Consider the following 27,429-nt stretch of genomic DNA (forward strand, 5'->3'; position numbering starts at 1 on the left):
TAGATCTATTTAGACATTGGAGAGAAGCCAAGTAATACTGTACAGTATGACTATAATTGTCACATTATACATAACAAACTGTAGTATCCATCTAGTTAGTGGAATACGCTGTACTTAAAGTGAACCCAAGGTTGAAAACGGATAAGATGAATAATTGAATTTATCCTCCTACTCCTAAAAATGACTTCTTTTTTTTTTTTTTTTATTATATCCCATGGTTTTATTTTATATTTACAGTCAATGGGAATCGAATAAAAAAAAAAAAAAAGCCAGATACTTAAGGTGAGGGCTAGAGCTTTCCCACTCCTCTCTCGGTCCCCATTCTTGCGCTTGCTCCCCGGGAGAAGTATTCAACCAATTTGGTCAAACACTGCTCTGATCCCTTGCCACGGGGTACTTCAGAAGTTTTCAGGAGCTCTAGTGCTCCCGAAGATGGGCTGCTCTGTACTGCGCACGTGCAAGTGCGACCCAGAGCCTTCCCTCTCCTTAGGTAAGTATCTGGCTTTTTTGTTTTTTTAGCTTAGATTCCCATTGACTTTAAAAGGAATATCCGAACAAATAAAAAAAAAAAAAATCTACTTACCTGGGGCTTCTTTCAACCCCTTGCAGCAAACATGTCCCACACCGCAGCTCCACTCTCAGCTGCCGGCCCGGGGTCCCCACTGGTGCAGAGGCCGACCTCGCAAGTTCGTCCTCTACTGCACATCAAGTCCATGTTGTCTGGAGTGTACTGCACAGGCTTAGTAGTTCTGCGTCTGCTTAGTACACTCCGGATAATGTGAACTCGATTGACAGTGGTGCTCACGCAGGTGCAGTAGAGGACGACCTCACTAGGTCAGCCTCTGCACCAGCAGGGACCCTAGGCCGGCGACTGAGAGCGGAGCTGCAGCGTGGGACGCGTCGACTGCAAAGGGCTGGAGGAAGCCCCGGGTAAGTAGATGTTGGGTTTTTTGTTTGTTTGTTTGTTTTTATTTGTTCAGACATTCCCTTTAAGCATTTATTCAGTAGACTAGTGGACCTAAGCTCGTTTAAAAACGGGCTAGGTCTGTCACTGCGCATGCGCCCGCCATGCCCGTCCTGCGCCCACCCACCTGCGCACGCTGTCCCGTCGCCCGTCATCCCTTGCCGCGCGTCACTCTCCCTCATTGTCTCTGTACCCCTGCACATGCACAGAGTGCAAATGGGACACACACAGGGACATGGAACGCAGAGACATTAGGGTGTTATTATAGAGGATTGAAAGTTTTATTCTCTCTGCTCAATGATAGTCTATTAATTGTGCCAGAGTTAAAATTATGGATAGTCAATGAGATGCAAATAATTTCGAGTTAATGCACGGTTTTGCACATTTTGTATGAAAATGTATGCAGCTTGAAAATGGACCAATCAAATTTTAGCTCAGCAGGATTTGATTGGTTCATTTTTAAGCAGCATACATTTGCACTTGAATGCCTGAAAATTAACCCAGGCAGAAAAATGAAAAAAAAGATGGTCTGGTTATTAGTATGTTTTGCACTGTACAATCACATGTTTATCTCACCATGTTGCATGTTGCCTCGGGTACACTTTAAATTTCACTAGGAAGTATCCATGAAATAATTTTTGGCTACAGTATTTTTTTTTTTTTGTTGGTGTATATCTACTTACTTAAAGTCAGAAATTACTATTTTTTTTTTTTGTATGAACGTGACTGGTACTTTAGGCTTGCAAAAACCATTGACTGGCCTTCTGTGTGTGAACTGTGCCATATAGACTTTGCAGAGCAACATCTGGAGAAACAGGGCCTATTGGTCATATTTTATTTTGCAAAGTTTATCTGACAATGTTGCAGGAATGCTGTGGGGCATAGAGTTTCTGCATTTAAAGTACACCTCAATTGAGAAGCTTATAGAGGCTGACATTTGTTCCCTTTTAAACAATACCAGTTCCCTGGCCATCCTGTTAATCTCCTTAGCATCACTATTGTCTGAATTGCACACTGGAAACTAGCATGTAGCTAATCTGGTCAGACTTCACAGCACCTGAACTATGGTATAAGAGGTGTGTGCTTTAACTCCAGGATGACATTGTCATGGATACTATTTACACAAATTGGTTTTTCCCAGAGCCAAAGCAAATGTTTCTGATTGTTCCTTCAAGTAATCTTAAAGTGTACCTGAGACTGTACATACTACTGTATTTATAGTTACCTTGGATTTCCTCCAGCCCCATGTGGTCCGCAGGCTCCCTCGCTGTCTTTCCTGGCCCCTCCGTTGTCCCGTGGTAACCTCCGGGGTTTTCTTCAGTCGGCCAGCTGTTCTTCTGTACATGTGCATGGCTGCGCATGCACAGAGAAACCCGACTGAAGGAAATGCCAGAGGCTACCACAGGACAGCAGGTCGGCCAGGTAGGATTGTGAGGGAGCCCGTGGACCACATGGTGCTGGAGGAAGCCCCCGGTAAGTATAAATACAGCATTATGAACGGTCTGAAGTTTCCTTTAAGTATCATGACAGCTAGGAATGACTAATGAGATGTAAATAATTCTGAGTTGATGTAGGATTGTGCAAATTGTGTATGCAAATGTATTCAGCTTGTAAATGGATTAATCCAAATTCCTACTTGACTGGTCCATATTCAAGCTTAAAGGGGTTCTGTGGGGGTTTGCTAAGGATAAAAACCGCCACTTACCTGGTGCTTCTATCAGCCCCCTGTAGCAGTAATGTCCCACGCCGTCCTGCTCCGATCTGCCGTTCCCCGCCGCTGGCACCTGGCATTATTCGTCTGGCATCGCCGAATAATGCGCGTTGCCGTTCATGTCATCAGAAGCTTGCTGCGCAGTACGAAGTTTTCTTGTACTGCGCCTGTGCAGTAAGCTTCTGATGACATGGGCAGGAGCAAGCACAGCTGCGCAGCTGCAGTTGGATGGCGTGCCACTCTAGACCGGGACCGGCGGCGGGTAACGGGGGATCGGAGGAGGACGGCGTGGGACATTACTGCTACAGGGGGCTGATAGAAGCCCCAGGTAAATGGCGGTTTTTATCCTTACCAACCCCCCACAGAACCCCTTTAAAGGGAACCTGAAGTGAGATGGATAACGGAGGCTGACATTTTCAGTTAATTTTAAACAATACCAGTTGTCTGCTGATCATCTGCCTTTAATACTTTTAACCATAGACCCTGAACAAGCATATTAATATCAGATGTTTCTGACTGAAGTCTGACGAGATTGGCTGCATGCTTGTTTCAGACAGCCAAAAAGGTCAGCAGGACTGCCAGACAACTGGTATTGTTTAAAAGGAAATACATGTTGCAGCATCCATATCCATCTCTTTTTCCGGTTTTCTTTAATGCTGCATCATCTCTGAATTATTTGTATGCCACTGACCATCCCTAGCCAACAACTGATTTCTTAGTTTGCTGTTGGTTACTGGAGATTATGTGGTGTGCAGTGCAGACCGTTTTACTCAGCACCAGCAACATCTATGAAAATGCCTACAGTTTCTGAGCAACACAAGGCAGTTTTGTTTTATTAAAGAAATATATTTCTACTTCCGCCATCACAGAGTTTCTTCTTTTCAGATAGCATTTTAGTGCTGAAAGCATTAGAGAAGAAGATTGGCAATTCGAGCAATTGCAGTAGGGACAGCACTAACACAACATCAGTGAAATGACTCTAATAATAGGTGCAGCTCAAGTTATAAAAGTAGGATGTTTTCTCTAACCAGGCTACTGTAGCTTTCGACAGACAGAATTTTAAGTGTTGCCGTGAACCTGCAACATTGTATTACAAGGTGATAGAAAGACAAGCAAAATCAGCTGAGCTACGGCAGAATATCAAGGGTGATAATGTGTATGCAAGTTGCTGGTTTCACCTGCTTGGTTGTTCTACTTTTGCTGAATAAACCAAATACTGTATTTTTTTTTTAACTTTAAGACTCACTTTTTCTCCTCCAAAAGTGGGGGGAAAAGGTTGCTGCTGTCTTATAGTCTAAAGGCAGGGAGTTCCTGACTTGTGAATGCCTGCCAATACGAAAGCTCTAACCTGCTGCAATGTCGGGGTACTCCCTTTACTGTGCCCATGCAGAGGAGGACACGGGGACAAACAGAGGACACAAGGGGACACAAATGGGCATGGAGGACACAAAGGGGCATAAGAGGACACAGGGAGACACGAGATACAAGGGGGCATGAAATACAAAGAGGGCATAATCCACAAGACGCCCCTGCACCATGGGTGCGCAAGGTTTAGTATATATTTTTTTCCCCTGGTTTTTGTCCTCTAAACGTAGGTGCGTCTTATAGTCCGAAAAATACGGTATATGGCAGAGATGTTTTCCAAAGGGGAAGCTTTGAGCCCTTATGGATGCATAAAAAAATCATTTGCACAAAAAATTGTTCTATACTGCGGAGTGTAAAGGTACATTACTCATTTTTCAGCATCAATATCTGGTCAATAGGATCATGATGATCTAATCCGGAAGATATTGAGCTACAACATGGCCACCCTATTGATCGTTTTGATTAATTTCCTAATGAAATTGTTCGAAAGGCTCGATCGGTCATGGTGGAAAACCTGGGTCGCAAAGGCTCAATTGGAGGGTGTGGTGGTAATAGGATTCAGTTTCCTGATGACTGACGGAACCCCATCCGGTCTCCCTGCAATTGTGTGTGTCTTTTTGCGAAACGCAATGTACATGTTACCTCATCCTTGTCACGACCTCTGTGCGATGCCCTTCAATGTCTCTTCCAGCTCTCATATACCTCCAGCATTCTGAAACATTCTGATCTGAATTTTGTAGCTGCTGTTAATAAAGCATGAGTAGTGGACTTCCAAATGTATATATTTTTGGAAAGCTATTTATGCACTTACTTGTTTTAGGGCTATGTAAAAATACACATTTTGTTTCCCAAAAATAAATGAAAGATGTTTAATTAAAGAGCAGCTAAATTTAGGTACTTCATCATGACTGGTCACAGATGTTACATTGCTCAGTCATTCAGAGGTTAAAGTGGACCTGAGATGAACTTTTACTCATTGCATAATTGTGTTCCTTACATATAGTTTATAGGGCATTCCTCAAGCCAAATACTTGTTTTGTTTTAGTACCCTAATTTCCTATAAACTAAATAATCCACACCCACAGCTTCTCCAGAGTGCCTTGGCGCTTGCAAGGGATTGTGGGATTTCAGTCTGGGCAGGTGAAAAAGGTGTTACTAGCTATAGATTTCAGAGGCAGAGTTTTCACAATCTGAGAGCTGCAGTGCAGATACAGATCAGTTGCCTGTGTAATGGAGGAGATAAGAGTGGAGTTTTCACAGAATATGCAGATTAGCATGCCTAGATACAGATAAGCTTGCCCGTGTGTGTGTAATTGTGTAATAGTGACAAGCAGAAAACATGTCTGCTCCCATTGTATCACAGGAAAAAACATTAATATACTGTTGAAGCTGTTTGAAGATAGATTTGCTGTGTAAACTATCTAAACTTTAGATAAGATATATAGACAAGTCACTTGTCACTTTAACTTCCTTATGGAAGTTTGGAAAATAGACTGAGGTCCCCTTACCACTCGTGCATTGCTGACTGCGTTTTCAGCAACGCACGGTGTGTGCAATCCAGGAGGTCGGCATTTTTGCGCAAACACATTGCAATTCTATCCCTTGTAAATGATCGGGATCACAACCACATCAGAGAGAACTCAGTGCCAGGTATTGTGATGGTTACCAGCAACTGCACATAATGCAGAATTGCAGAAGGGACCTAATATGAACCTTTGTTTATCAAACAAGGGATATTCATTTTAGTCTGTGCAGGCCTCACATCATTGTACATGAAGGCTTATCCAGCAAGTCATCAACACTCTCCAATTGATGCATCACCCTTCATATTCAGTATTTTTTTTGTCCACATTGCCATTCTGGACAGTTTATGGAAATACTGTTCATTACTGTATCAACGCTGCGTAATATGTTGGCGCTTTATAAATGCAATAAATAAATAAATTAAAATAAATACTGTTACCAGTGGGTCTAACTGGGATTTTTCTTCTTCCATTTTTGTTCCTTGTGGGAAAGTCTTGCTGCATGCATTTTTCCACACGGTGGTTTCTGTTGCCACCTATTTGATGAATGACAGGAGGCGCTCTGCGGACTCTGCAGTGGAGACATGAACATTGCGTTAAAATGCAACCCAACACTCTCGTCTAATGTGACTGCTTCAGTCCATTAAAACCACCACCATGCAATGCTTTGTGTAACTTGATGCAGTACAATTCCCCTTTTCAATACAATTTATATTCCACTACTCCATTCAACTAGAATTTTCTGAAACTCACTTGATTATTTCTCTTAATGAAATCTATTAAAATGATCAGTTCGCTTTGGAGTAGTCTGTAGATTTGTCCAGATTGATTGATTTAATCTAATCTGCCTGTGACTGGCCACTGTGTCCACCTGGGAAACAAGGAAATTGCTATATTTGTACAGAAGGTTTAACTGTCTTGTATGGTAGCAGAGCTAATTTGACATCTCTGGCTGCAGAAAATAAAGATCAGAAAATCGTAGGTTTTTGCACGATAACCACAAGGCTGACGTACATCCCTTTCAGACAGGAATGCTGTTTCTCTGTAAATGGTTAGCACTGATTACATGAAATGGCCATGTTTAGGCTGCTACCTCTCTTAGCCCTGCTTTGTTCCAGTCTCATGACATTGCCTGCCTTGTCCTTCTTTCTATACATTTCATAGCAAGGCATAAACTATAGGTTTCTAGATCTGGGAGGGTTTACAGTTCACTTTATGATCTGAGGCACATAGCTGGAAGAGATTTATTAAACAATCACAGGCCATAAAAGATGCAGAGAATATATTGCTCTGAACATCTCTCGTTTATTGCCTTCCCAATATCCTTTTCCTAAGCTCAGCGCCAGTTATCAAATTACTCTGAAAGAAGAAAACCGGTTAATATATATTTCCAAAAGTGCCGTTTCATGTTGCTGCTCCCATTCAGGGTTTAGCAGGCAGACTGATGTTGAAACCAGTCACACTAACATCATCTTCAGGCGGTGCAAAATGTAATTGCCACTTTAATTACTATTTTCCCCCAAAATAAGACAGGGTTTTATGTTGATTTTTGCTCCAAGTGATGTGGGGCTTATTTTCAGGGGATGTCTTATTTTTCCATAAACAACTATCTACAATTAGTTCTTGAACAATAAACATACTCATATTCAAATGTCGTCCTGTCCTCACATCCTGGAACATCATAATTCTGCAAACTCTGAATCCCATCATTAATGCCTTGTGACTCCTCTTCTTTTTCCATGTACAACAATCTACATTTTTCTATGTGCATGAACAAAAATCAACATTTATTCAAATACCCCCTAGTTACCGGAATTGGCCACAATGCTCTGATATATACTGTAATGGGCTCGGGAGTGCAGTGACACCAGCAGGACATCCCGACCGGTGTGTGTGTGTCTGGCACTTGCCAACCCTTAGGGCCCCTTTACACTTGATGCATTTTAATATGTATGTTTTTTTTTTGTTTTGTTTTTTTACCTCCATAGCAGTGCATTGTGAAAAAGTTTGTTTTTCAGCATGCACTGTAAAAAGGGGCCATAGGGAGACATGGACACTAAATCAGTTGTCCTTTCAGTTACAACAGTCAGCAACTGATCTAGTGTAAAAGGACCCTTACGGTATTGTTTTGAGATTCACTGGGTCTCTTTGAGTACGATTCTTTTCAGGGGGTCTTCTCCTAATGCAAGACAATGCTAGACCTCATGTGGCTTGAGTGTGTCTGCAGTTTCCGCAAGACGAAGGCATTGATGCTATGGACTGGCCCGCCCGGTCCCCAGACTTGAATCCAGTTGAGCACATCTGGTACATCATGTCTCGCTACATCCACCAACGACATGTTGCACCACAGACTTTCCAGGAGTTGGTAGATGCTTTAGTCCAGGTCTGGGAGGAGATCTCTCAGGAGACCATCTGCAGCCTCATCAGGAGCATGCCCAGTCATTGTAGGGAGGTCATACAGGCACATGGAGGCCACACACACTTCTGAACCTCATTTTTGTCTTTTTTTTCTCTATTTTTTTTACCCCTTTGGGATCAAGGATGTACCTGTAACGTCCTTGAAGTCCTGACACAATTGCATGCACCTGAGAGGGGACAGCTGACATCTCCCCTCACTGATCAGGAGACATGGCGATTGGCTTCTTATCATGTGATCACCACGTTCGCCACTGATCGTAGTGATTACTGTAGCGGCGGCAGAAGGAAGGAAGAGGACCGGGACTTGCCTCTCCTGACGTTCCTCCTGCAATAGTCGCTTCCACTCCGCTCTGCCCGGCATCCAGCCTCGCACTGCCTCTAGTGTCAGGTCCCGGCTTGATGACATAGTGGCAGTGCGAGGTTGGATGCTAGGTAGAGCTGTGGCGGGGAGAGCTGCTCGTTGCTGGAGCTGGGGAGGTAAGTAATGCCCGCTGCCTATACTGGGGACACCTATCTATACTGGGAACACTCATGCCTCTCTATACTGGGGACACCCATGCCTCTCTATCTATACTGGGGACACCCATGCCTCTCTATCTATACTGGGGACACCCATGCCTAGCTATCTATACTAGGGACACCTATGCCTATCTATCTATACTGGGGACACCCATGCCTCTCTATCTATACTGGGGACACCCATGCCTAGCTATCTATACTAGGGACACCTATGCCTATCTATCTATACTAGGGACACCTATGCATATCTATACTGGGGACACCCATGCCTCTCTATACTGGGGACACCCATGCCTCTCTATCTATACTGGGGACACCTATGCCTATCTATCTATACTAGGGACACCTATGCATATCTATACTGGGGACACCCATGCCTCTCTATACTGGGGACACCCATGCCTCTCTATACTAGGGACACCTATGCCTATCTATCTATACTAGGGACACCTATGCCTGGATATCTATACTGGGGACACCTATGCCTATCTATCTATACTAGGGACACCCATGCCTAGCTATCTATACTAGGGACACCTATGCCTGGATATCTAAACGGGGACCTACACATTTTTCAAACTGCTCTGGCCCTGGGGGGTTTAGATGCCGGTCCTCAAGTGGTTAAGGACCTTACATCAAAGTTAAATCTGTAAATCTTTTTTTTCACTAATATTGTGAGACTCAAAATCCAGACCTCCACGGGTTGATAAATTCGATTTTCATTGATCATTTTGTGTGATTTTTGTTATCAGCACATTCAACTATGTAGATTCTAATCTTTAATTCTACAGATTGCTTTATGAAGTACACAGGCTTGACACACCTTTTTTCTGCAGTCATGTTGAACTTTATTATAAATCCCAGGAGAATTTGTAACCCGAGTGTTGTGTGGCTGCTTCTTATATGAGAAATGTGCATGCATGGTATGTGTGTCTGTGATTTCACACACATTCTCCTAACAATTACAGGGGACCAGTCATCACAAGTGTCCTTTCCAATGCATTTAGACTTTTCACTTCTGACAACCCACACAGTCCCCATAAATAGCACAGACTGAGCACAATATCCACTGCAGACTCATCCACTGCATGTTGGCCCATATATACTATGTACTGTGATGTCTGCCTGCGTATCTCCCAATTCCAGCTTACACTGTGGGTACCACTCTCGCACCTTCCTTATCACCATTGTAGCTACTGGAGAGCACACTGCATACATGTCACATTGATGATGAAGCTTGTGTAGTGTGTGCTTAGCATCTGCTGATGCTGTTTCTACTTCCATGGAAATGACACACACATCCCACTTTTAAAAATATCTTACATTTTAGAAAATGCTTCACCCTGTAGACCTTTTTGGCATGCATCAAGAAGTACACTTCCAATTCTTACTCTCTTGTTTTGTTTCTTAATTTATCTAAGTTATCTGAGTGGCTGAGGTGTGATGCGTTTTGTAGAGAGATGGCTGCATGAATACTTTTACAATAAAGTATTCAATCACTGTTCTTTTTCCTGCTACTTAATCCATAAGTAAAATACTACCTGTAAAGAAAGTGCTTGTTGCCCAAAGCAGGCAGATTTCATTATTTCAATTAGAAAATGAAGCGATTCTTATGGCCTGCCACTCTGGGTCATGAAGGGACATCCGTTTCCAGCCCTTCAGTTTCCCAGTCTTGCTTGCTCATGTATACAGGATCTTCTCAAAAAATTAGCATATTGTGATAAAGTTCATTATTTTCTGTAATGTACTGATAAACATTAGACTTTCATATATTTTAGATTCATTACACTACAACTGAAGTAGTTCAAGCCTTTTATTGTTTTAATATTGATGATTTTGGCATACAGCTCAAAAAATTAGCATATTTCATCCGACCAATAAAAGAAAAGTGTTTTTAAAACAAAAAAAGTCAACCTTCAAATATTTATGTTCAGTTATGCACTCAATACTTGGTCGGGAATCCTTTTGCAGAAATGACTGCTTCAATGTGGCGTGGCATGGAGGCAATCAGCCTGTGGCACTGCTTAGGTGTTATGGAGGCCCAGGATGCTTCGATAGCGGCCTTATTCTCATCCAGAGTGTTGGGTCTTGTGTCTCTCAACTTTCTCTTCACAATATTCCACAGATTCTCTATGGGGTTCAGGTCAGGAGAGTTGGCAGGCCAGTTGAGCACAGTAATACCATGGTCAGTAAACCATTTACCAGTGGTTTTGCCACTGTGAGCAGGTGCCAGGTCGTGCTGAAAAATGAAATATTCATCACCATAAAGCTTTTCAGCAGATGGAAGCGTGAACCCACTTTTGAACAAGAAATAGCGGCAGAGGCGCCTGACCTGGGCTACAGAGAAGCAGCACTGGACTGTTGTTCAGTGGTCCAAAGTACTTTTTTCGGATGAAAGCAACTTTTGCATATCATTCGGAAATCAAGGTGCCAGAGTCTGGAGGAAGACTGGGGAGAGGGAAATGCCAAAATGCCTGAAGTCCAGTGTCAAGTACCCACAGTCAGTGATGGTCTGGGGTGCCATGCCAGCTGCTGGTGTTGGTCCACTGTGTTTTATCAAGGGCAGGGTCAATGCAGCTAGCTATCAGGAGATTTTGGAGCACTTCATGCTTCCATCTGCTGAAAAGCTTTATGAAGATGAAGATTTCGTTTTTCAGCACGACCTGGCACCTGCTCACAGTGCCAAAACCACTGGTAAATGGTTTACTGACCATGGTATTACTGTGCTCAATTGGCCTGCCAACTCTCCTGACCTGAACCCCATAGAGAATCTGTGGGGTATTGTGAAGAGAAAGTTGAGAGACACAAGACCCAACACTCTGGATGAGCTTAAGGCCGCTATCGAAGCATCCTGGGCCTCCATAACACCTGAGCAGTGCCACAGGCTGATTGCCTCTATGCCACGCTGCATTGAAGCAGTCATTTCTGCAAAAGGATTCCCGACCAAGTATTGAGTGCATAACTGAACATAATTATTTGAAGGTTGACTTTTTTGTTTTAAAAACACTTTTCTTTTATTGGTCGGATGAAATATGCTAATTTTTTGAGATAGGAATTTGGGGTTTTCATGAGCTGTATGCCAAAATCATCAATATTAAAACAATAAAAGGCTTGAACTACTTCAGTTGTAGTGTAATGAATCTAAAATATATGAAAGTCTAATGTTTATCAGTACATTACAGAAAATAATGAACTTTATCACAATATGCTATTTTTTTGAGAAGATCCTGTATGTGGATCAGTGCACATGCGGAAGCACTTGCGGCTGTAATGAGGCCGATGTTTTTTGTCTGTTGCAGAGACTAACTTTGGAGAAACGGAGAAAGATGGGACACTTTGCAAAGACAAGCTATGCGAGGATGACAAGGGTCACATCATGGAAGAAGTGGTGAAAACCTTTCTCAAACAGCAAGAAAAACTCAATTACATTTTACAGAAGAAACAACAAATCCAAATGGTAAGAAAGGTTGTATAATACATTTCTCATCATGTTTGTTGAATGGATGGTGTCATAAGACTAGTTGGATGGGGCAACATGTTTGTTGTACTTGTCTGCTGATGTAGCCGCTGTTTGTTTTGGTTTGAAACTCAATTTCATCATTCTAAAAAATTAAAGCATAAGAACTTACACGGAAAATAAATTACTGATATAAAGTTAATGGGAAGGGTTAATAACAGAAAGTTCCACTTTATTAAAGCTAATTGATGTAAGTGCCTTTGCTGTACAAATTATCACATTGGCCTCAATTCACTAAGCTTATCTCCTGTCGTTAATAACGTTTCTAGCGTTATCACCATGGTGATAAGGCATGTAGTATTCAGGAAACATTTTACCTTAGCAAACCTAAAGTTAACTCTTATGTCTTTAAAGAGAGCCAGAGCTGAAAAATCAATAGATTTATACATACCTGGGGCTCCCTCCAGCTCCATAAGCCTGGATCGCTCCCACACTGCCGTCCTCCGCTGCCTCTGTCCGCCGGTACCGGGTCCCGTACTTTCGGCCAGTCGACGCAAGCGCAGTGCGCTCCCTCCATACTGCGCATGCGTACAAAGCCGGAGGGAGCCCCTGCGCATGCGTACAATTGGTTGCGTCCGGCGGAAGTGACGGGACCCGGTACGGGCGATAGAGGCAGCGGAGGTTGGTGGCGTGGCAGCGATCCAGGCTTATGGGGCTGGAGGAAGCCCCAGGTATGTATGACCTCTTTCTTTCATTTTTCAACTAGGTTCATCTATGGTTCCCTTTAAGTTAACTCTTCAATCCTTAACTTTAACTTTAGAATTCTGGAGTTATTTTAATTAACTGAGTGTGAAAACCACTACAGAGGAGGTAACTTAAGGAATAAAGAGTTAAGATAACTCTCTCACTGTGTGGTGGCAAGTTATCTCTTGCCTTATTATCTCCAGCATGATCTTAGTGAATTGAGGCCAACCTTTTATTTAGCATTTGCAGATGAAATATAGCGGATAATGTTCCATCCCTCTACAATGCAAAACAGAAGTTTGCCTTCTTAAAACAGAAGGTATTAGCAATTATTTAGTTAGGAGTGAGTATATGAGGTGTCCCACAGTGCATCACTGATGAGTATGCAAATTATCCCTTGTTGTCCCTGTAAGCTAGCCACACCTCCAGAACCACTGGAATGCAATAATGTGTCAACTTGTTAATTGTACAGAGCCACACTAATCCAGTGGCGGCGCTACACTGGGGCTTGCCGGGGCTGAAGCCCCAGCTGACAAACTGTAAGCCCCCCCCCCCCCCCGAAAGCCCACCCTGAGTCCCCAGAGCTGAGTAGACTTTTTTTTTTTTTTAATGCTGCAGCTGCTTAACTGTACTCATGCGCGGACCGGGCTGCCTCTTGCATTATGGGCCGCAGGTGCGCAGCCGTCATATCAAGGAAACCGGCCCGCTGGCACGTGCTCCTAAGTAATTGATAGCAGCGGCTGCTTTCGGGTTGTCGTCATGGTGACGAAAGTTTACAGACGCAGCATCCACGAACTCCATGCATCTCAACTCCCGTCACCATGGTAACCCTACAGCGCACTCGGACGGTGCAGGCTGGATGCAGGTGGAGTGTGGAGCATCTGCCTTTTCCGCAGATTGAAAGCTCCGCCCACCTGAATCTCAATGTCAGCGGCGCGCAAACCAAATTCAAACACAGGTGGTGGAGGATTTTCAGACCCGGACCTCCTCTCACTGCTCCAGGCGGTGCTGCGACGGCTTCATGTACAGCGGACTGGGCTGGGCAGCAGGAACTATGTTGCCCTCGTGTAAGCAGCCATGGCCAGCCTGCACAGTGCTGATGGCCTCGGTACGCTGGAGGAAGAATGCAAAATCCTGGACTGTTGCTGCGGCTTTGCATCTGCAGCAACCAGCAAGGTAAAATGCAGCTTAAAATTGTGAATTCTCCCCCCCCCCCCCCCCCAATCGTTCACTATACCTCCCCCCAGCCCAGCCAGCCCACCCAGCCAGCCAGCACCTATATGTTCCCTCCCACCCCAGCTACCACCCAGCACCTAGATGCTAACTTCCCCCCCCCCCCCCCCCCACCCGGCCAGCCACCAGATGTTCCCTCCCGGTACCTAGATGCTAACTGCCCCCCCCCCCCCAAGCCAGCACCTATATGTTTCATCCCACCCCAGCTACCACCCAGCACCTAGATGCTAACTCCCCCCCCACCCAGCCAGCCACCATATGTTCCCTCCCTGCACATAAATGCTAACTGCCCCCCCCCCCCCCCAGCCAAGCCAGCACCTATATGTTCCCTTCCACCCCAGCTACCACCCAGAGCCTAGATGTTCCCTCCCAGCACCTAGATGCTAACTGCCCCCCCCCCCCCCGAGGGACAGGGGTGTCATGCTGGGGGGAGAGGTGTGTGATGTGCTGCAGGGGACAGGGGTGTCATGCTGGGTCGACAGGTGTGTGATGTGCTGGAGGGGACAAGGGCGTGATGTGCTGGAGGGGACAAGGGCGTGATGTGCTGGAGGGGACAAGGGCGTGATGTGCTGGAGGGGACAAGGGCGTGATGTGCTGGAGGGGACAAGGGCGTGATGTGCTGGAGGGGACAAGGGCGTGATGTGCTGGAGGGGACAAGGGCGTGATGTGCTGGAGGGGACAAGGGCGTGATGTGCTGGAGGGGACAAGGGTGTGAATTGCTGGAGGGGACAAGGGTGTGATGTGCTGGAGGGGACAGGTGTGTGATGTGCTGGAGGGGACAGGTGTGTGATGTGCTGCAGGGGACAGGGGTGTGATGTGCTGGAGGGGACAGTGAAGTGATGTGCTGGAGGGGACTGGGGTGTGATGTGCGGAGGGGGACTGGGGTGTGATGTGCTGAGGGGGACAGTGTTGGCATGTTCTGGAGGGGACAGGGGTGTGATTTTCTGGGGGTACAGGGGTTTTGTGCTCAAGGGGACATGGGTGTCATGTGCTTGGGAGACAGGGGTGTCATGACACCCCTGTCTCACCAGCTCACAATACCCCTGTCCTCCCAGCATGACACCCCTGTCCCTCTGTTTCCTCAGCATACATTTACTGGTGAAAGGCTGTCTCTCATTACATGATTTTACTGGTGAAGGGCTGTCTCTCTTTACATGCTTTTACTGGTGAAGTGCTGTCTCTCATTACATGCATTTACTGGGGAAATGCTGTCTGTCATTATGTGCATTTACTGGGGAAATGCTGTCTGTTATTATGTGCATTTACTGGGGAAACGCTGTCTGTCATTATGTGCATTTACTGGTGAAAAGCTGTCTCTTATGTGCATTTACTGGGGAAACGTTGTCTGTCGTTGTCAAGTGCATTAATTGGTGAAACGTCTCTCATTACATGATGATTGCTGATTGATGCATTTACTGGTGAAACACTGTCTCTTATGTGCATTTAGTGGTGAAACGCTATTTCTCATTATGTGCTTTTACAGGTGAAACGCTGTCTCTCATTACATGCATTTACTGGTGAAAGGCTGTCTATCATTACGTGCATTTAATGGTGAAAAGCTGTCTGTCATTATGTGCATTAAGTGGTGAAACGCTGTCTCTCATTACATGATTGTTGATTGATGCATTTACTGGTGAAACGCTGTCTCTTATGTGCATTTAGTGGTGAAACGCTGTTTCTCATTACGTGCTTTTACAGGTGAAACGCTGTCTCTCATTACATGCATTTAGTGGTGAAAGGCTGTCTCTTATGTGCATTTACTGGGGAAACACTGTCTGTCATTATGTGCATTAACTGGTGAAATGCTGTCTCTCATTACATGATTGTTGATTGAAGCATATACTGGTGAAACACTGTCATTAGGTGCATTTACTTCATATTTTTTTAATGTAACTACATTAGCTGGTACAACTACATTACAGTTAGCCCCGCCCACATGACATCATGACCACACCTATAATTTCCCCCCTATGAGCTCCGCCTGCCAGCCATTGTGCCCCTTTTGAGCCCCCCCAAAAATCTGAAGCTGGAGCCGCCACTGCACTAATCCAACATGCATAGACTGCTTCAGACTGGTTGGTCCTCATCAGTGCATGGCATGGATTAATGTGGATCTATGGAGTCTATCCCTTTCCTGTGTGTGTTCCAGAACCTCTGTTTAGTTTGATTTGCAAAAAGCAAACTCAAATCTGATAATTTTGTACAGTAAGTGCACTGTTATCATTTCGCTTCCAATAAAATGGAAGTTTTTGTTTTGTGGAGAGACAAGATCCCAATGTTTGTGACACACTGATAGCTTGCAACACTATGTGGTAATTCGATAAATCCCTCTGTGATTGCAATCTGGTCATAGAGGGATTTTCTTACCATCCAACTGCACATCGATTTTCAATAGATTCCAGCAGGAATTCTATTGAAAATCGATCGAACTGCAGCATTGCATATTGATGCTTAAAGAGACTCAGAGCGGAGTCTTCCTGCTTTTTTTTTTTTTTTTTTTCTTTTTTACCTGGGGCTTCCTCCAGCCCCATGAGCATGGATGTGTCCCTCGCCATCCTCCACAGTGCCTCTATTCAGCCGCAATCTTCCCCGGTAAGCGGCTCAGTGACCTCAGCGGCGGACCTTCTGCGCAAGCGCAGAGGGCCCCGGCTGATGTTACTCAGACGGAGTCTGACTGAGCCGCGTACCGGGAGTTGACTCCCGGAGGACTGCGGGAGGACGGCAAGTGACACATCCATGCTTTTATGGGGCTGGAAGAAGCCCCGGGTAAGTAAAAAACTGCAGAAAGACTCATCTCCGAGTCTCTTTAAGGTGGCCATACATCTAGTGATGATGGGCAGATTTGACCAAAGGACAGATCTCTCTGATCAGATTTGATCAGAGAGAGAGAGATCTGTTTGCCTATATACTGCAGGCTGATCAATTTCAGCAAGAAATCTTTTTGGAATTGGCCTTGTGACACCACCTCGCCGACCCCGGCCAGGTCCTCACAAATGTTTGATGTGCCCAAGACTTCACCTGTCATGCTGTCCCTGAATGTCTGCACTGTATTTCCCCATTGGCGCTCCAAGTGACTACTGGCCTATAGCTCGTGGGGCACGTGTTTGACTTCACGTATGCGCCTCACATGCACATAAACCATTTGTGGGGACAACACCTGGGGGTTTCTGTCGCATTTGTATGTGATTATCACACGCTGATAATTGGTGCACCTGATTGACCACATTGGCCCAAGTTTTCAATACATTCTTGTGGTGGCACTGATTTTAATCCGATTCGATAACTATCGAATTGGATGGTCAATTGGCCGCCAAATTGACAGATTTATGGCCACCTTTAAGGTATTTATAGGATGCACTTGCCAATCATGGCTGGAGTTGGTACAAAAATCATCCAACTCTGACTCCTCAGTTTATGATACCATCCACTCCTCTAATTTGCATATAACAAGCTTGTTGATTGATAGTATGTAACATAGAAAGCATTTTGGCACTGCCAAAGCTTAGGAAATTTTACAACTATACTTAGATGGCGTCTGCTTTTAGGAACAAAACAAAGCTCCTGTGCAGGAAGCTGACACTCTACACCAGGGTGTGCCCACACTTTTTCAGACCGCAAGCTACTTTTCAGCCTGCAGAATCCACGAGATCTACCTCCCCCACCTACTCCCTGCAGCATGCATAAGGATTCTTCTCAAAATCCCCCCCCCCCACCCCCCAAGGCTAGCGAATAGCAGGAGCGAAAGTATATACATGAAATGCCGCAAATGTACTGTATTATACTGGCCATAGTTATGCTACAAAGCCTATATAAGCATACTCTGCATTTGCACACTTGGTCCAAGTATTGGTTTGGTGATTCCAGCTCTAAACTACCCAGTGCTAGACAGCTGGCATCCCCCATAGTGTCCCCTCCTCACCCCTTGTGTCCTGTGAAGTTTCCCCACGGCAGCCTGCACACAGAGAGCTGGGGGGAGGATGGTACTACAGGGCAGATTCTGTGCACACCATGAGGCAAGCCTGACATTCCTTGTGAACAGACGCTGCCTGCTATGTGTGTGTCCAGCATAGAAAGAGACATGCAGAGGGTGACTGTTATTCCGAGGACAGAAACCAATCTGCAATAAAATAGAGGTCAGTACTTTTAACTAGCAACAAAGCGTACTGCTGTACTACGTCTCCCCTGTGCAGAGATGACATATTGTTACCTCACAGGAAGCCGCTGACACTGCTTGCATGGAGGGAGAGAGTCTAGCGGGGGTGTCGGCATGCTTACTATGGTGGCCCCAGGGACCCTCATACCAATTTGTGGAGAAGACGCTGCGCACTCAGGCAGCCTGGCGGGAAGGAGACGCTGTGTGTGTCACACAGCCTAGAGCGACCGGTCTACTAATTTGCTCCTCTCCCCTTCAGCCACGCCTCCCCTTTAGCCGCGCCTCCCCCCTCTTCTTACTGATGCTGCTAAGGCAGCAAAATCTGACAGCCGCAGCTGCGCGGCTTCAGATTATGACAGGACGCAGCCAGGCAGTCATGATCTACCGGTAGATCGTGATCGACCTATTGGGCACCCATGCTCTACACTGTCGACCTTCCCAGTCTTTCATTGCCAACCTGAATTCCCTGGCATGTTGTGGATGATTGGTGTCAGGACACCTTCTGGGGAAAAGGCACACGAAACAAAAAACACGGGAGCCCAATAGTGTCATATGTTTAGTCAAAATTGTCAATGTAGAAGATAAGAATCTACTCACAAGAGTGGGTTGCAAGGGGGCAACCGACCACAGGAAGCAGGTGGAGACAATTAACCCGACTCCACTCGGGGAGGTCACTAAGGACCTGGATGCGGTCGCTCTCCTTGGAAAAAAGAAGGGAGGCAGATGTCCACCGTGGTGTAAACCACATATGTTCTGCCTCCACCCCTCACACGGGTATCGTATGGGGGTTAGGGAAGCACTAAATGGTTTAAAGAGGCGCCCTGGTGGTATATAAAAGCGTTTAAAAGCAGTTTAAAACCGAGAAAGGTTTGAGGTTGCTTACCTCAAGGACGACAAATCTTTGTAGGGACAAAAGATTTTATTGGTAGCACAAACAACGCTCTTTAAACCATTTAGTGCATCCCAGGCATGTCGTCTGTATAAAAAGATTCACCGGAGCCCCACATGAGCCAGGTTCTAGCATGTAGCCCAAGAATATCCACCTTGCAAGAAAAGGGTCTCTGCCTTTCCTATATCCACACACAGAACATTTATATTGCACTTTTCTCCAGGCGGACTCAGTGCCAGAGCTGCAACCACTAGGGCGCGCTCTATCGGCAGTAGCAGTGTAAGGGAGTCTTGCTCAAGGTCTCGTCACTGAATAGGTGCTGGCTTACTGAACAGGAGGAGCCGAGAGTCGAACACTGGTCTCCTGTGTCAGAGGCAGAGCCCTTAACCAGTACACTATCCAGCCACTACCAAGAAAAGATCAGGGCCATTTTCTGCAAGGGGGCAGATCTGTGCACTGGAAGTCAGCTGTTACGGGGTTCCAGTGAATCTTGGCAACAGACAATGTGTTGGGGTAGAGTAGCTGTTAAAGGAAACCAAAATTGAAAATAAAATTGCCTCTTTACTTACCTGGGGATTCTTCCAGCCCCCTGAAGTCTTCCTGGTGCCTCACCGTCATCCTTCACTCCACCGTTCTTCCAGTGTGCTCCTATGTGCTCCTTTGGTCTGAAGCGCTCTGCGCTTGTGCAGTAACCAAGCACTGCTACCATGCGTTAGCAGAATGATTCCGGCTGTGGGAGCGCCATAGGGGATGCAGTGGGTTGGCTACCGGATTATGGAAGGGGACAGCAGAGGAACGGCTGAACGCGGATTCACAGCGAGGGAACAGGAGGGCTGGAAGAAATCCCAGGTAAAGTAAAGTCGGCAATTTACTTTTTTCACTTAAGGTTTACTTGAAATAGAAATCAAAACTAGTCCTTGGTTAGAGTACTTTTAGAAGGTACAGACAGAAAAAAAGAATATCCATCAGGCCCTAGGCAATCTAACTGTGGATACAGGTAAGAGTGATTTGCAGGTACTCTGCAGGAGAATGAGGGTAATCTTCCTCCATTACACATTCTTCATGCACGATCTGAACCAGGTTTATGGGTAATAAAAAGTGTCTTGAATGTGCACAACATTCAAACAGCCCTGCAGGGAGTGCACATGCAGAGTATAGTACTGTTTAATAAGTAGTCAACAACCCCAAATTTAATAACATATCAAATGAATCCATTTAATCAGCAAAGGGAGTTTGAAAAGAAAAAAAAATCATGTTTTCTTTTAATTACAGTTTGTTTATTAGGAGTCTGAGTTGGTGCATTTTTTAAAAAAATTCTGTTCCCCAAAATTGCACAGACTCTACAGCCCTGTTACCACTACTCTAGTAGTATATTGGCTTTGCAATGCTATTTTCATTGATAAAAGGCAATATCGGAGCAGTCATGAACCAATCATAAGATGGCAATCTTGTAACGTTTCTACAGACTTGCTTTACTTCCTAGAATTGTGACACCGGTTCACTGTAATCAGAAGCTGATTTGTTAACACTATTACTGTAGACCTGGTTCTCATTTATTGACGTGTATTAAAGTTTGTAATTTGTAGTGTTGCATTGTCCAATGATTAGGTGACTACACCTCAGTAATGACACCGGTTTGTTAGCAGCACAGGAAAAAAGTGTAAGTGTGTGTGTGCACGTGTGTGGGGGGACCATTTTGCAGGTAGATTGTCTAAGCAATTTCATTTCTTTTGATCCTTGCCCCTCAGCCACAACAAGGCAGTGATGGCAATTATGTGTCTCAGGCAATGGAGGCACATAATGGAGGTGTTTTTTTTCCTGCGCAGTTAATTCAAGGTTGGCGTCGTAGGAATTGTGACGTGAATTGTTCTGCTTGTCTGCTATTCAGGATGTATGGCTTGTGTGTGCAGAAGCATGCGCTTATACTACACATTATTCACTTTTAGCAACATTTGTATTGCAGGAGGTTGAAACGCTTAGCAACTCCAAAGCTATGAAGGAGCTGACAGCTGAGCAGCAGAACCTGCAGAAAGAGTTTGAATGCTTGCAGACTGAACACGTACAGAAAATGGAGGAATTATATAATGAGCAGCGTGACTTGGAAGAAAAGCTGAAGAAAGTGAAGAAGCAGAAATGCTCATGTGACTTCAGTTCAGAGAGGGATAAGGAGACGCAATATGCAAACCAGGTGAGAGAAGCAAAAATATCGCCAGTATACCACGTCAGTGATGGGCTCACGAGTAGTTGCGAATCCCTAAGGACTCGAATTCCTGATTTAAATGAGGCTTAATTGCCACAGCTGTGCGGCTGGATGGCAAGGGGTTAGTTACTCATAAGTCCGTTGTCCTCCCTGCACTCCAAACAGCTTGCACACGTCCTATTGGACACGTTGCAAGCCTCACCACCGTGCACCACCTCCTTCGGGCTTGAAGGAGGAAGTATGCGTAGTGAGGCTTGCAACGCGTCCAATAGGATGTGTGCAAGCTGTTTGTAGCGCAGGGAGGATGACGGACTTATGGGTAACTAACCCCTTGTCATCCAGCCGCACAGCTGAGGCAATTAAGCCTCATTTAAATCAAATTCGAATCCTTAGGGACTCGAGACTACTCGTGAGCCCATCACTGTACCCACATAACACATTAGGTCTTGTGAAACTCCTTTAGTACCGAAGAGAAAACATTAAAGACACACTCCAGAAAATATTTGTTTATCGGTGTTGTGGAAAAAGGGTTTTCTGCAGTCCTATTGCTTATTGTAGTTATTCTTCCTTACTTACTGTCTCTTGTACCGTACTGTAAGATGAGTTCACACAATGCCAAAATGGTACCCCTTCTGTGTCGGGCTGGGAGGTGGAAAATCTGAAGAAATCCACCTGCTGGCCAAGCAGCAGAAACACTGTCTTATCAATCCCAATAGATATATGTAGCAAGTCTTCACTGTGAGCAGCAACACCTGATTACCGCTGCTTGGCCAGCGAGTGCATTTCCTCAGCTTTTCCAGCTCCCAGTCCGACACTGTACCCTATTCATTTTGATGGAAGAGTTGTACCATTGAAGGTGTCTGTTGCAATGCCAGTGAAGGGAGTTGTGCCATTCAGCAAACAAATTGCAATGCAAACATCCATGAAGTCAATGTAAACTGGATCATCCTACATATATAATTAAAACTCATTGCATGCTGTGGACCTGGATGATGACTGCTTATGATGTCACTGACTCACACCTTCTCCACAGTACACACCCCTAGAAAATTACACCACTGTTCACCCACCCACAGACTGACACCAACCATTTATGTGATGCACAGAAGTTGTGGCTGGATAGTGTATTGGTCAAAGAAACCACCTTTGACCTGAAAGTGAATTTCAGCGTTTTGCTGATCATCGGAGATCAGCAAAGCACTATAACCATACAATGCAATGGAGGTGCTCTCATTGCAGTGATTCCATTTTGACCAAAGAAGATCAAAGGGTTGCAAACGAATAGTCTTATGTGGCAGGTGCAGGACGGGTACCAAATGGAAATCCATAAACGGTAAGAAGGGTCCACACACCACTGTTGAGGAACTGCATTTATTGTTTCATCACCAACGATCATTTTGGGGCCTCACAGGGTCTCAAAACAATCGTTGGCCATACGTTTGATGGAACAATAAACGCTGTTCCTCAACAGCAGTGTGCAGATCCACACGGAGAGAGGGAACACTCATGAACAAAGGTCGTGTGGTGTGCCAATGCCTAAGTCCACAGTACCATGTGGCCTACAAGCAACAAAGTCCACGGAGGCAGGCACCACCAAATATTTAAAAATTCATCCAGCAGAAATAGCCACAGGGGCATCCTACCGTTTAAGCGTCCATGCTCTTTCTCAAGCCGTTAGGCCAGATGCTTATTTCAGTTTATGGATTTCCATTTTGACCGAAGAATTGCATACAGCATTTTTTTTTACCGATTGCGATTGTCACCAAAGTATAGTAACATAAAGTTGCTATAAAATTGTTTGGTGAAAATGTCAAAAACTGCTGTAGCTGAGCGGTTGCTCAATTTGTAGTATGAATTAGCCCAAAAGGTGGCCGCACACAATACAGTAAATGATCTGATTTTACGGCAAGGCGATAAACAATTGGATATACAGAAGAAATTAAAGCTTTTTTTAATTATTTGAGCAAGAAATCTGATTAAATTTCCTAATTTTTTTTTCCCCCAATAAAATCGATCAGGAATGGTGGAAATTGATGTACAATTTTTCAGAAGATTGAATGGTGTAGGATTGTTAATTTCTTGATTTATATACCCAAGCAATTGTTTTAGAGTTTTCAATCTGTTCTTTTTTTTTTCCATAACTGGGGAGGAATTGTTCACGTGTGATACATCGGTCAGATTTTTCAAATGTTGCAATTGATCGCAAATATTCTTTTCAAATTGAAAAGAAATATAATAAATTGTACTGTGTGTGGCCTTCTCAAGACACATATACTGATTATTCTGCCTGGGCTTGAGAGCAGCTTTCTTGAAGGGGCATCACAAGCCTGGAAAGGATTGAGTGTGTTCCTTCTTTCCAGAAAATTATGGGCGTCCGCAGAAAATTTTCCAGGGGGGGGGCAAAAAGTGGGGAGCAAAAAGTTCGGGCTGGTACGCGCGCCAAAAAATGGAGCTACGCCGAAAAATGGGTGTGGTCATGAACCAGAATGTGGGTGCGGTCGTGGGTGGAGACAAGTTTACATGAACTAAGCAATGGTGGGACATTAGATTAGGACAGTGGTGGCGAACCTTTTGGAGGTCGAGTGTCCAAACTGCAAAGCCACTTTACTATCACAAAGTGCCAACAGCAATTTAAACTAAATACAAACGTTTTAACTCCTACATGAACATTATGGAAAATTAAGTTGAAAATAAATTGTGAAGATAAACCATTTCATCCATCGTACTCCTGAAAAAAATTATTCACTTTTTTTTAGAACCTCCCAGTTTCATTTTCTGTTTTAAAAAGCGGAAAAAGTAGGTTTAATGCTATTGTCTCATGTGATGATGATTCAGCTTTTTCCATAGTCTCGCAGTTAGCAATCATGTGACCCCCAACAAGACAAATTCAGCAATCATGAGGCCCCCCCCCCCCCATCAAGACAAATTCAGCAATCATGAGGCCCCCAACAAGACAAATTCAGCAATCATGAGGCCCCCAACAAGACAAATTCAGCAATCTTGAGGCCCCCAACAAATCATGAGGCCCCCAACAAGACAAAGTCAGTAACCATGAGGCCCGCAACAAGACAAATTCAGCAGTCATGAGGCACATAAATAGACAGCTTTTCACATAAATAGGCAGAATGCCCCCTTAATATGTAGACACCTCTCACCTGGCAGCAGTTCCCCAAAATACACTCAATCTGACAGCAGTGGTTCCCCAAAAATGGGTAGCCCCAGGTCTATAGGTGTCCCCAGAATAGGTGGCCAGCGGTATAGATGACCCCAGAACTGGTAGCTAGGGGTAGAGATGTCCCCAGAACAGGTAGCCAGGGGTATATGTGCCCAGTATATGTAGGCAGGGGTATATGTCCCAGTATATGTAGGCAGGGGGTATATGTCCCAGTATATGTAGCCAGGGGGATATGTCCCAGTATATGTAGGCAGGGGGATATGTCCCAGTATATGTAGCCAGGGGGATATGTCCCAGTATATGTAGGCAGGGGTATATGTCCCAGTATATGTAGCCAGGGGGATATGTCCCAGTATATATAGGCAGGTGTATATGTCCCAGTATATGTAGGCAGGGGTATATGTCCCAGTATATGTAGCCAGGGGTATATGTCCCAGTATATGTAGGCAGGGGGTATATGTCCCAGTATATGTAGGCAGGTGTATATGTCCCAGTATATGTAGGCAGGGGTATATGTCCCAGTATATGTAGGCAGGGGGTATATGTCCCAGTATATGTAGGCAGGGGGTATATGTCCCAGTATATGTAGCCAGGGGTATATGTCCCAGTATATGTAGGCAGGGGGTATATGTCCCAGTATATGTAGGCAGGGGTATATGTCCCAGTATATGTAGGCAGGGGTATATGTCCCAGTATATGTAGGCAGGGGTATATGTCCCAGTATATGTAGGCAGGGGTATATGTCCCAGTGTATGTAGGCAGGGGGTATATGTCCCAGTATATGTAGGCAGGTGTATATGTCCCAGTATATGTAGGCAGGGGTATATGTCCCAGTATATGTAGGCAGGGGTATATGTCCCAGTATATAGCAGTATATAGCAGTGGCTGGTTAGTGTAATGGTTAAGGGCGCTGCCTCTGACACATGAGACCTGGGTTCAAATCTCGGCTCTGCCTGTTCAGTAAGCCAGCACCTATTTCAGTAAGGAGTTTCTTGGGCAAGTCTCCTTAACACTGCTACTGCCTACTGAGTGCGCTCTAGTGGCTGCCTCGCAAGCGCTTTGAGTCCGACAGGAGAAAGGCGCTATACAAATACTGCAATTAAATATGTAGGCAGGGGTATATGTCCCAGTATATGTAGGCAGGGGTATATGTCCCAGTATATGTAGGCAGGGGGTATATGTCCCAGTATATGTAGCCAGGGGTATATGTCCCAGTATATGTAGCCAGGGGTATATGTCCCAGTATATGTAGCCAGGGGTATATGTCCCAGTATATGTAGCCAGGGGTATATGTCCCAGTATATGTAGCCAGGGGTATATGTCCCAGTATATGTAGCCAGGGGTATATGTCCCAGTATATGTAGGCAGGGGTATATGTCCCAGTATATGTAGGCAGGGGTATATGTCCCAGTATATGTAGGCAGGGGTATATGTCCCAGTATATGTAGGCAGGGGTATATGTCCCAGTATATGTAGGCAGGGGTATATGTCCCAGTATATGTAGGCAGGGGTATATGTCCCAGTATATGTAGGCAGGGGTATATGTCCCAGTATATGTAGGCAGGGGTATATGTCCCAGTATATGTAGGCAGGGGGTATATGTCCCAGTATATGTAGGCAGGGGGTATATGTCCCAGTATATGTAGGCAGGGGGTATATGTCCCAGTATATGTAGGCAGGGGGTATATGTCCCAGTATATGTAGGCAGGGGGTATATGTCCCAGTATATGTAGGCAGGGGGTATATGTCCCAGTATATGTAGGCAGGGGTATATGTCCCAGTATATGTAGGCAGGGGTATATGTCCCAGTATATGTAGCCAGGGGGATATGTCCCCAGAAAAAGTGGCCATGCCCATGTGTGCAGGAGGAGGGGAGCAGCGGAGAGAAGAGGGAGATCTATGGGCACTCACCTTAGGGGGCTCTCCCTCCCTCTCTCGCTCTCCCCTCCGGAGTCCGGAATGAAGTGTGCAGCGGCTGGCAGCGGGCAGAACTTACCTCCTCTCGTCGCACGCGCCGGATGGATTAGCCGCTACTCTGGCCTGATTCAGACCAGAGTGCGGCACCAGAACTTCCGGCGCAGGAGCGAGAGGAGGTAAGTTCCACCCGCTGCCCAGCCGCTGCACACTTCATTCCGGAGGGGACAGCGAGGGAGAAAGAGCCCCCTAAGGTGAGGGAAGGGGGGGTAGACGTCCGCCCTTCCCCACTGTGCCCATAGCTCTCTCTCTCTTCTCTGCGCTGTTCCCTCCAGCTGGCTGCACGGGCACGCGGCCGGGGGGGCAGTGGGCGGCCAGGCTCGGGCAGATGCCCGGTTTTGCCATATGTGCGGACGCCCATGCTGGCATGCAGAAATCAGTACTTTCAATGAGCATAGAGTTCCCCTTTTTAGGAAAGCATTCTGATTCTTGTTAGGTTACCTAATCTGTGAAGGTCTGCAACTTTGTATAGAAAGCCTACCACAAATGATTTTATGGTGATCTATTACCGTCTTTGATCACTGTGTGTTTGTATAGGAAATATGTTTTTCCATTATATGTAGTTGTAATATTATACACTGCTTACCCTGTTTATTGGTCATACATCTAAAAATTACAGTGAGTCTGCTTATCGCGCTTTCTAAACTAGTGACAGTGTGTGAAGTTGTAATCTGTGGAGTGTTAATGCAGAGTTTGACTCAGTGCTACTGCTTGGAGACAAGTACATTCTAATCAGATCTAAATTCTATCAGGGTTGTGGAGCCCAGAAACGGTGACTTCTCTTCATTTCTTTGCAAAAAATTACCCTTGTCCTTTCAGTATTTCCTATCTTACAAGTATGCATTGTATGCTGACTAGACATGCTGTATGCTTGTTTCAGCTAGATTGATAGAGGACACATAGTAGAGCATTGGTAATAAAACAATAAATGTTGCTCACTTTACTTGTCACTGGTTTTAATGTGGCTGACTGGTGCTTGATGTACGATGCAGTGCTGTTTTTTTTGTGCCACCTTTTTTGTTTCTTTGTCGTATGGTGCTTTTTCACATATCATCCTTTGTAAGTAATTTCACCAGCTCATGTGAAGTATGCATGTTTTTCGCT

General features: G+C 45.1%; 1 protein-coding gene across 1 annotated transcript in view; it reads left to right on the forward strand.

Annotated features, from left to right (window-relative positions):
- The window catches only part of SKIL (SKI like proto-oncogene), an 82,490-nt gene that overhangs the window by 51,505 nt on the left and 3,556 nt on the right, over window positions 1-27,429 (forward strand). The window contains exons 5-6 of the mRNA XM_068281010.1: window positions 11,800-11,957; window positions 20,940-21,164. Of these exons, the coding sequence (XP_068137111.1) occupies window positions 11,800-11,957; window positions 20,940-21,164 (383 nt within the window). The remainder of the gene's footprint in view (window positions 1-11,799; window positions 11,958-20,939; window positions 21,165-27,429) is intronic.

The sequence above is a fragment of the Hyperolius riggenbachi genome, chromosome 4 (assembly GCF_040937935.1).
Source record: "Hyperolius riggenbachi isolate aHypRig1 chromosome 4, aHypRig1.pri, whole genome shotgun sequence".
In the NCBI taxonomy this organism is placed as follows: Eukaryota; Metazoa; Chordata; class Amphibia; order Anura; family Hyperoliidae; genus Hyperolius; species Hyperolius riggenbachi.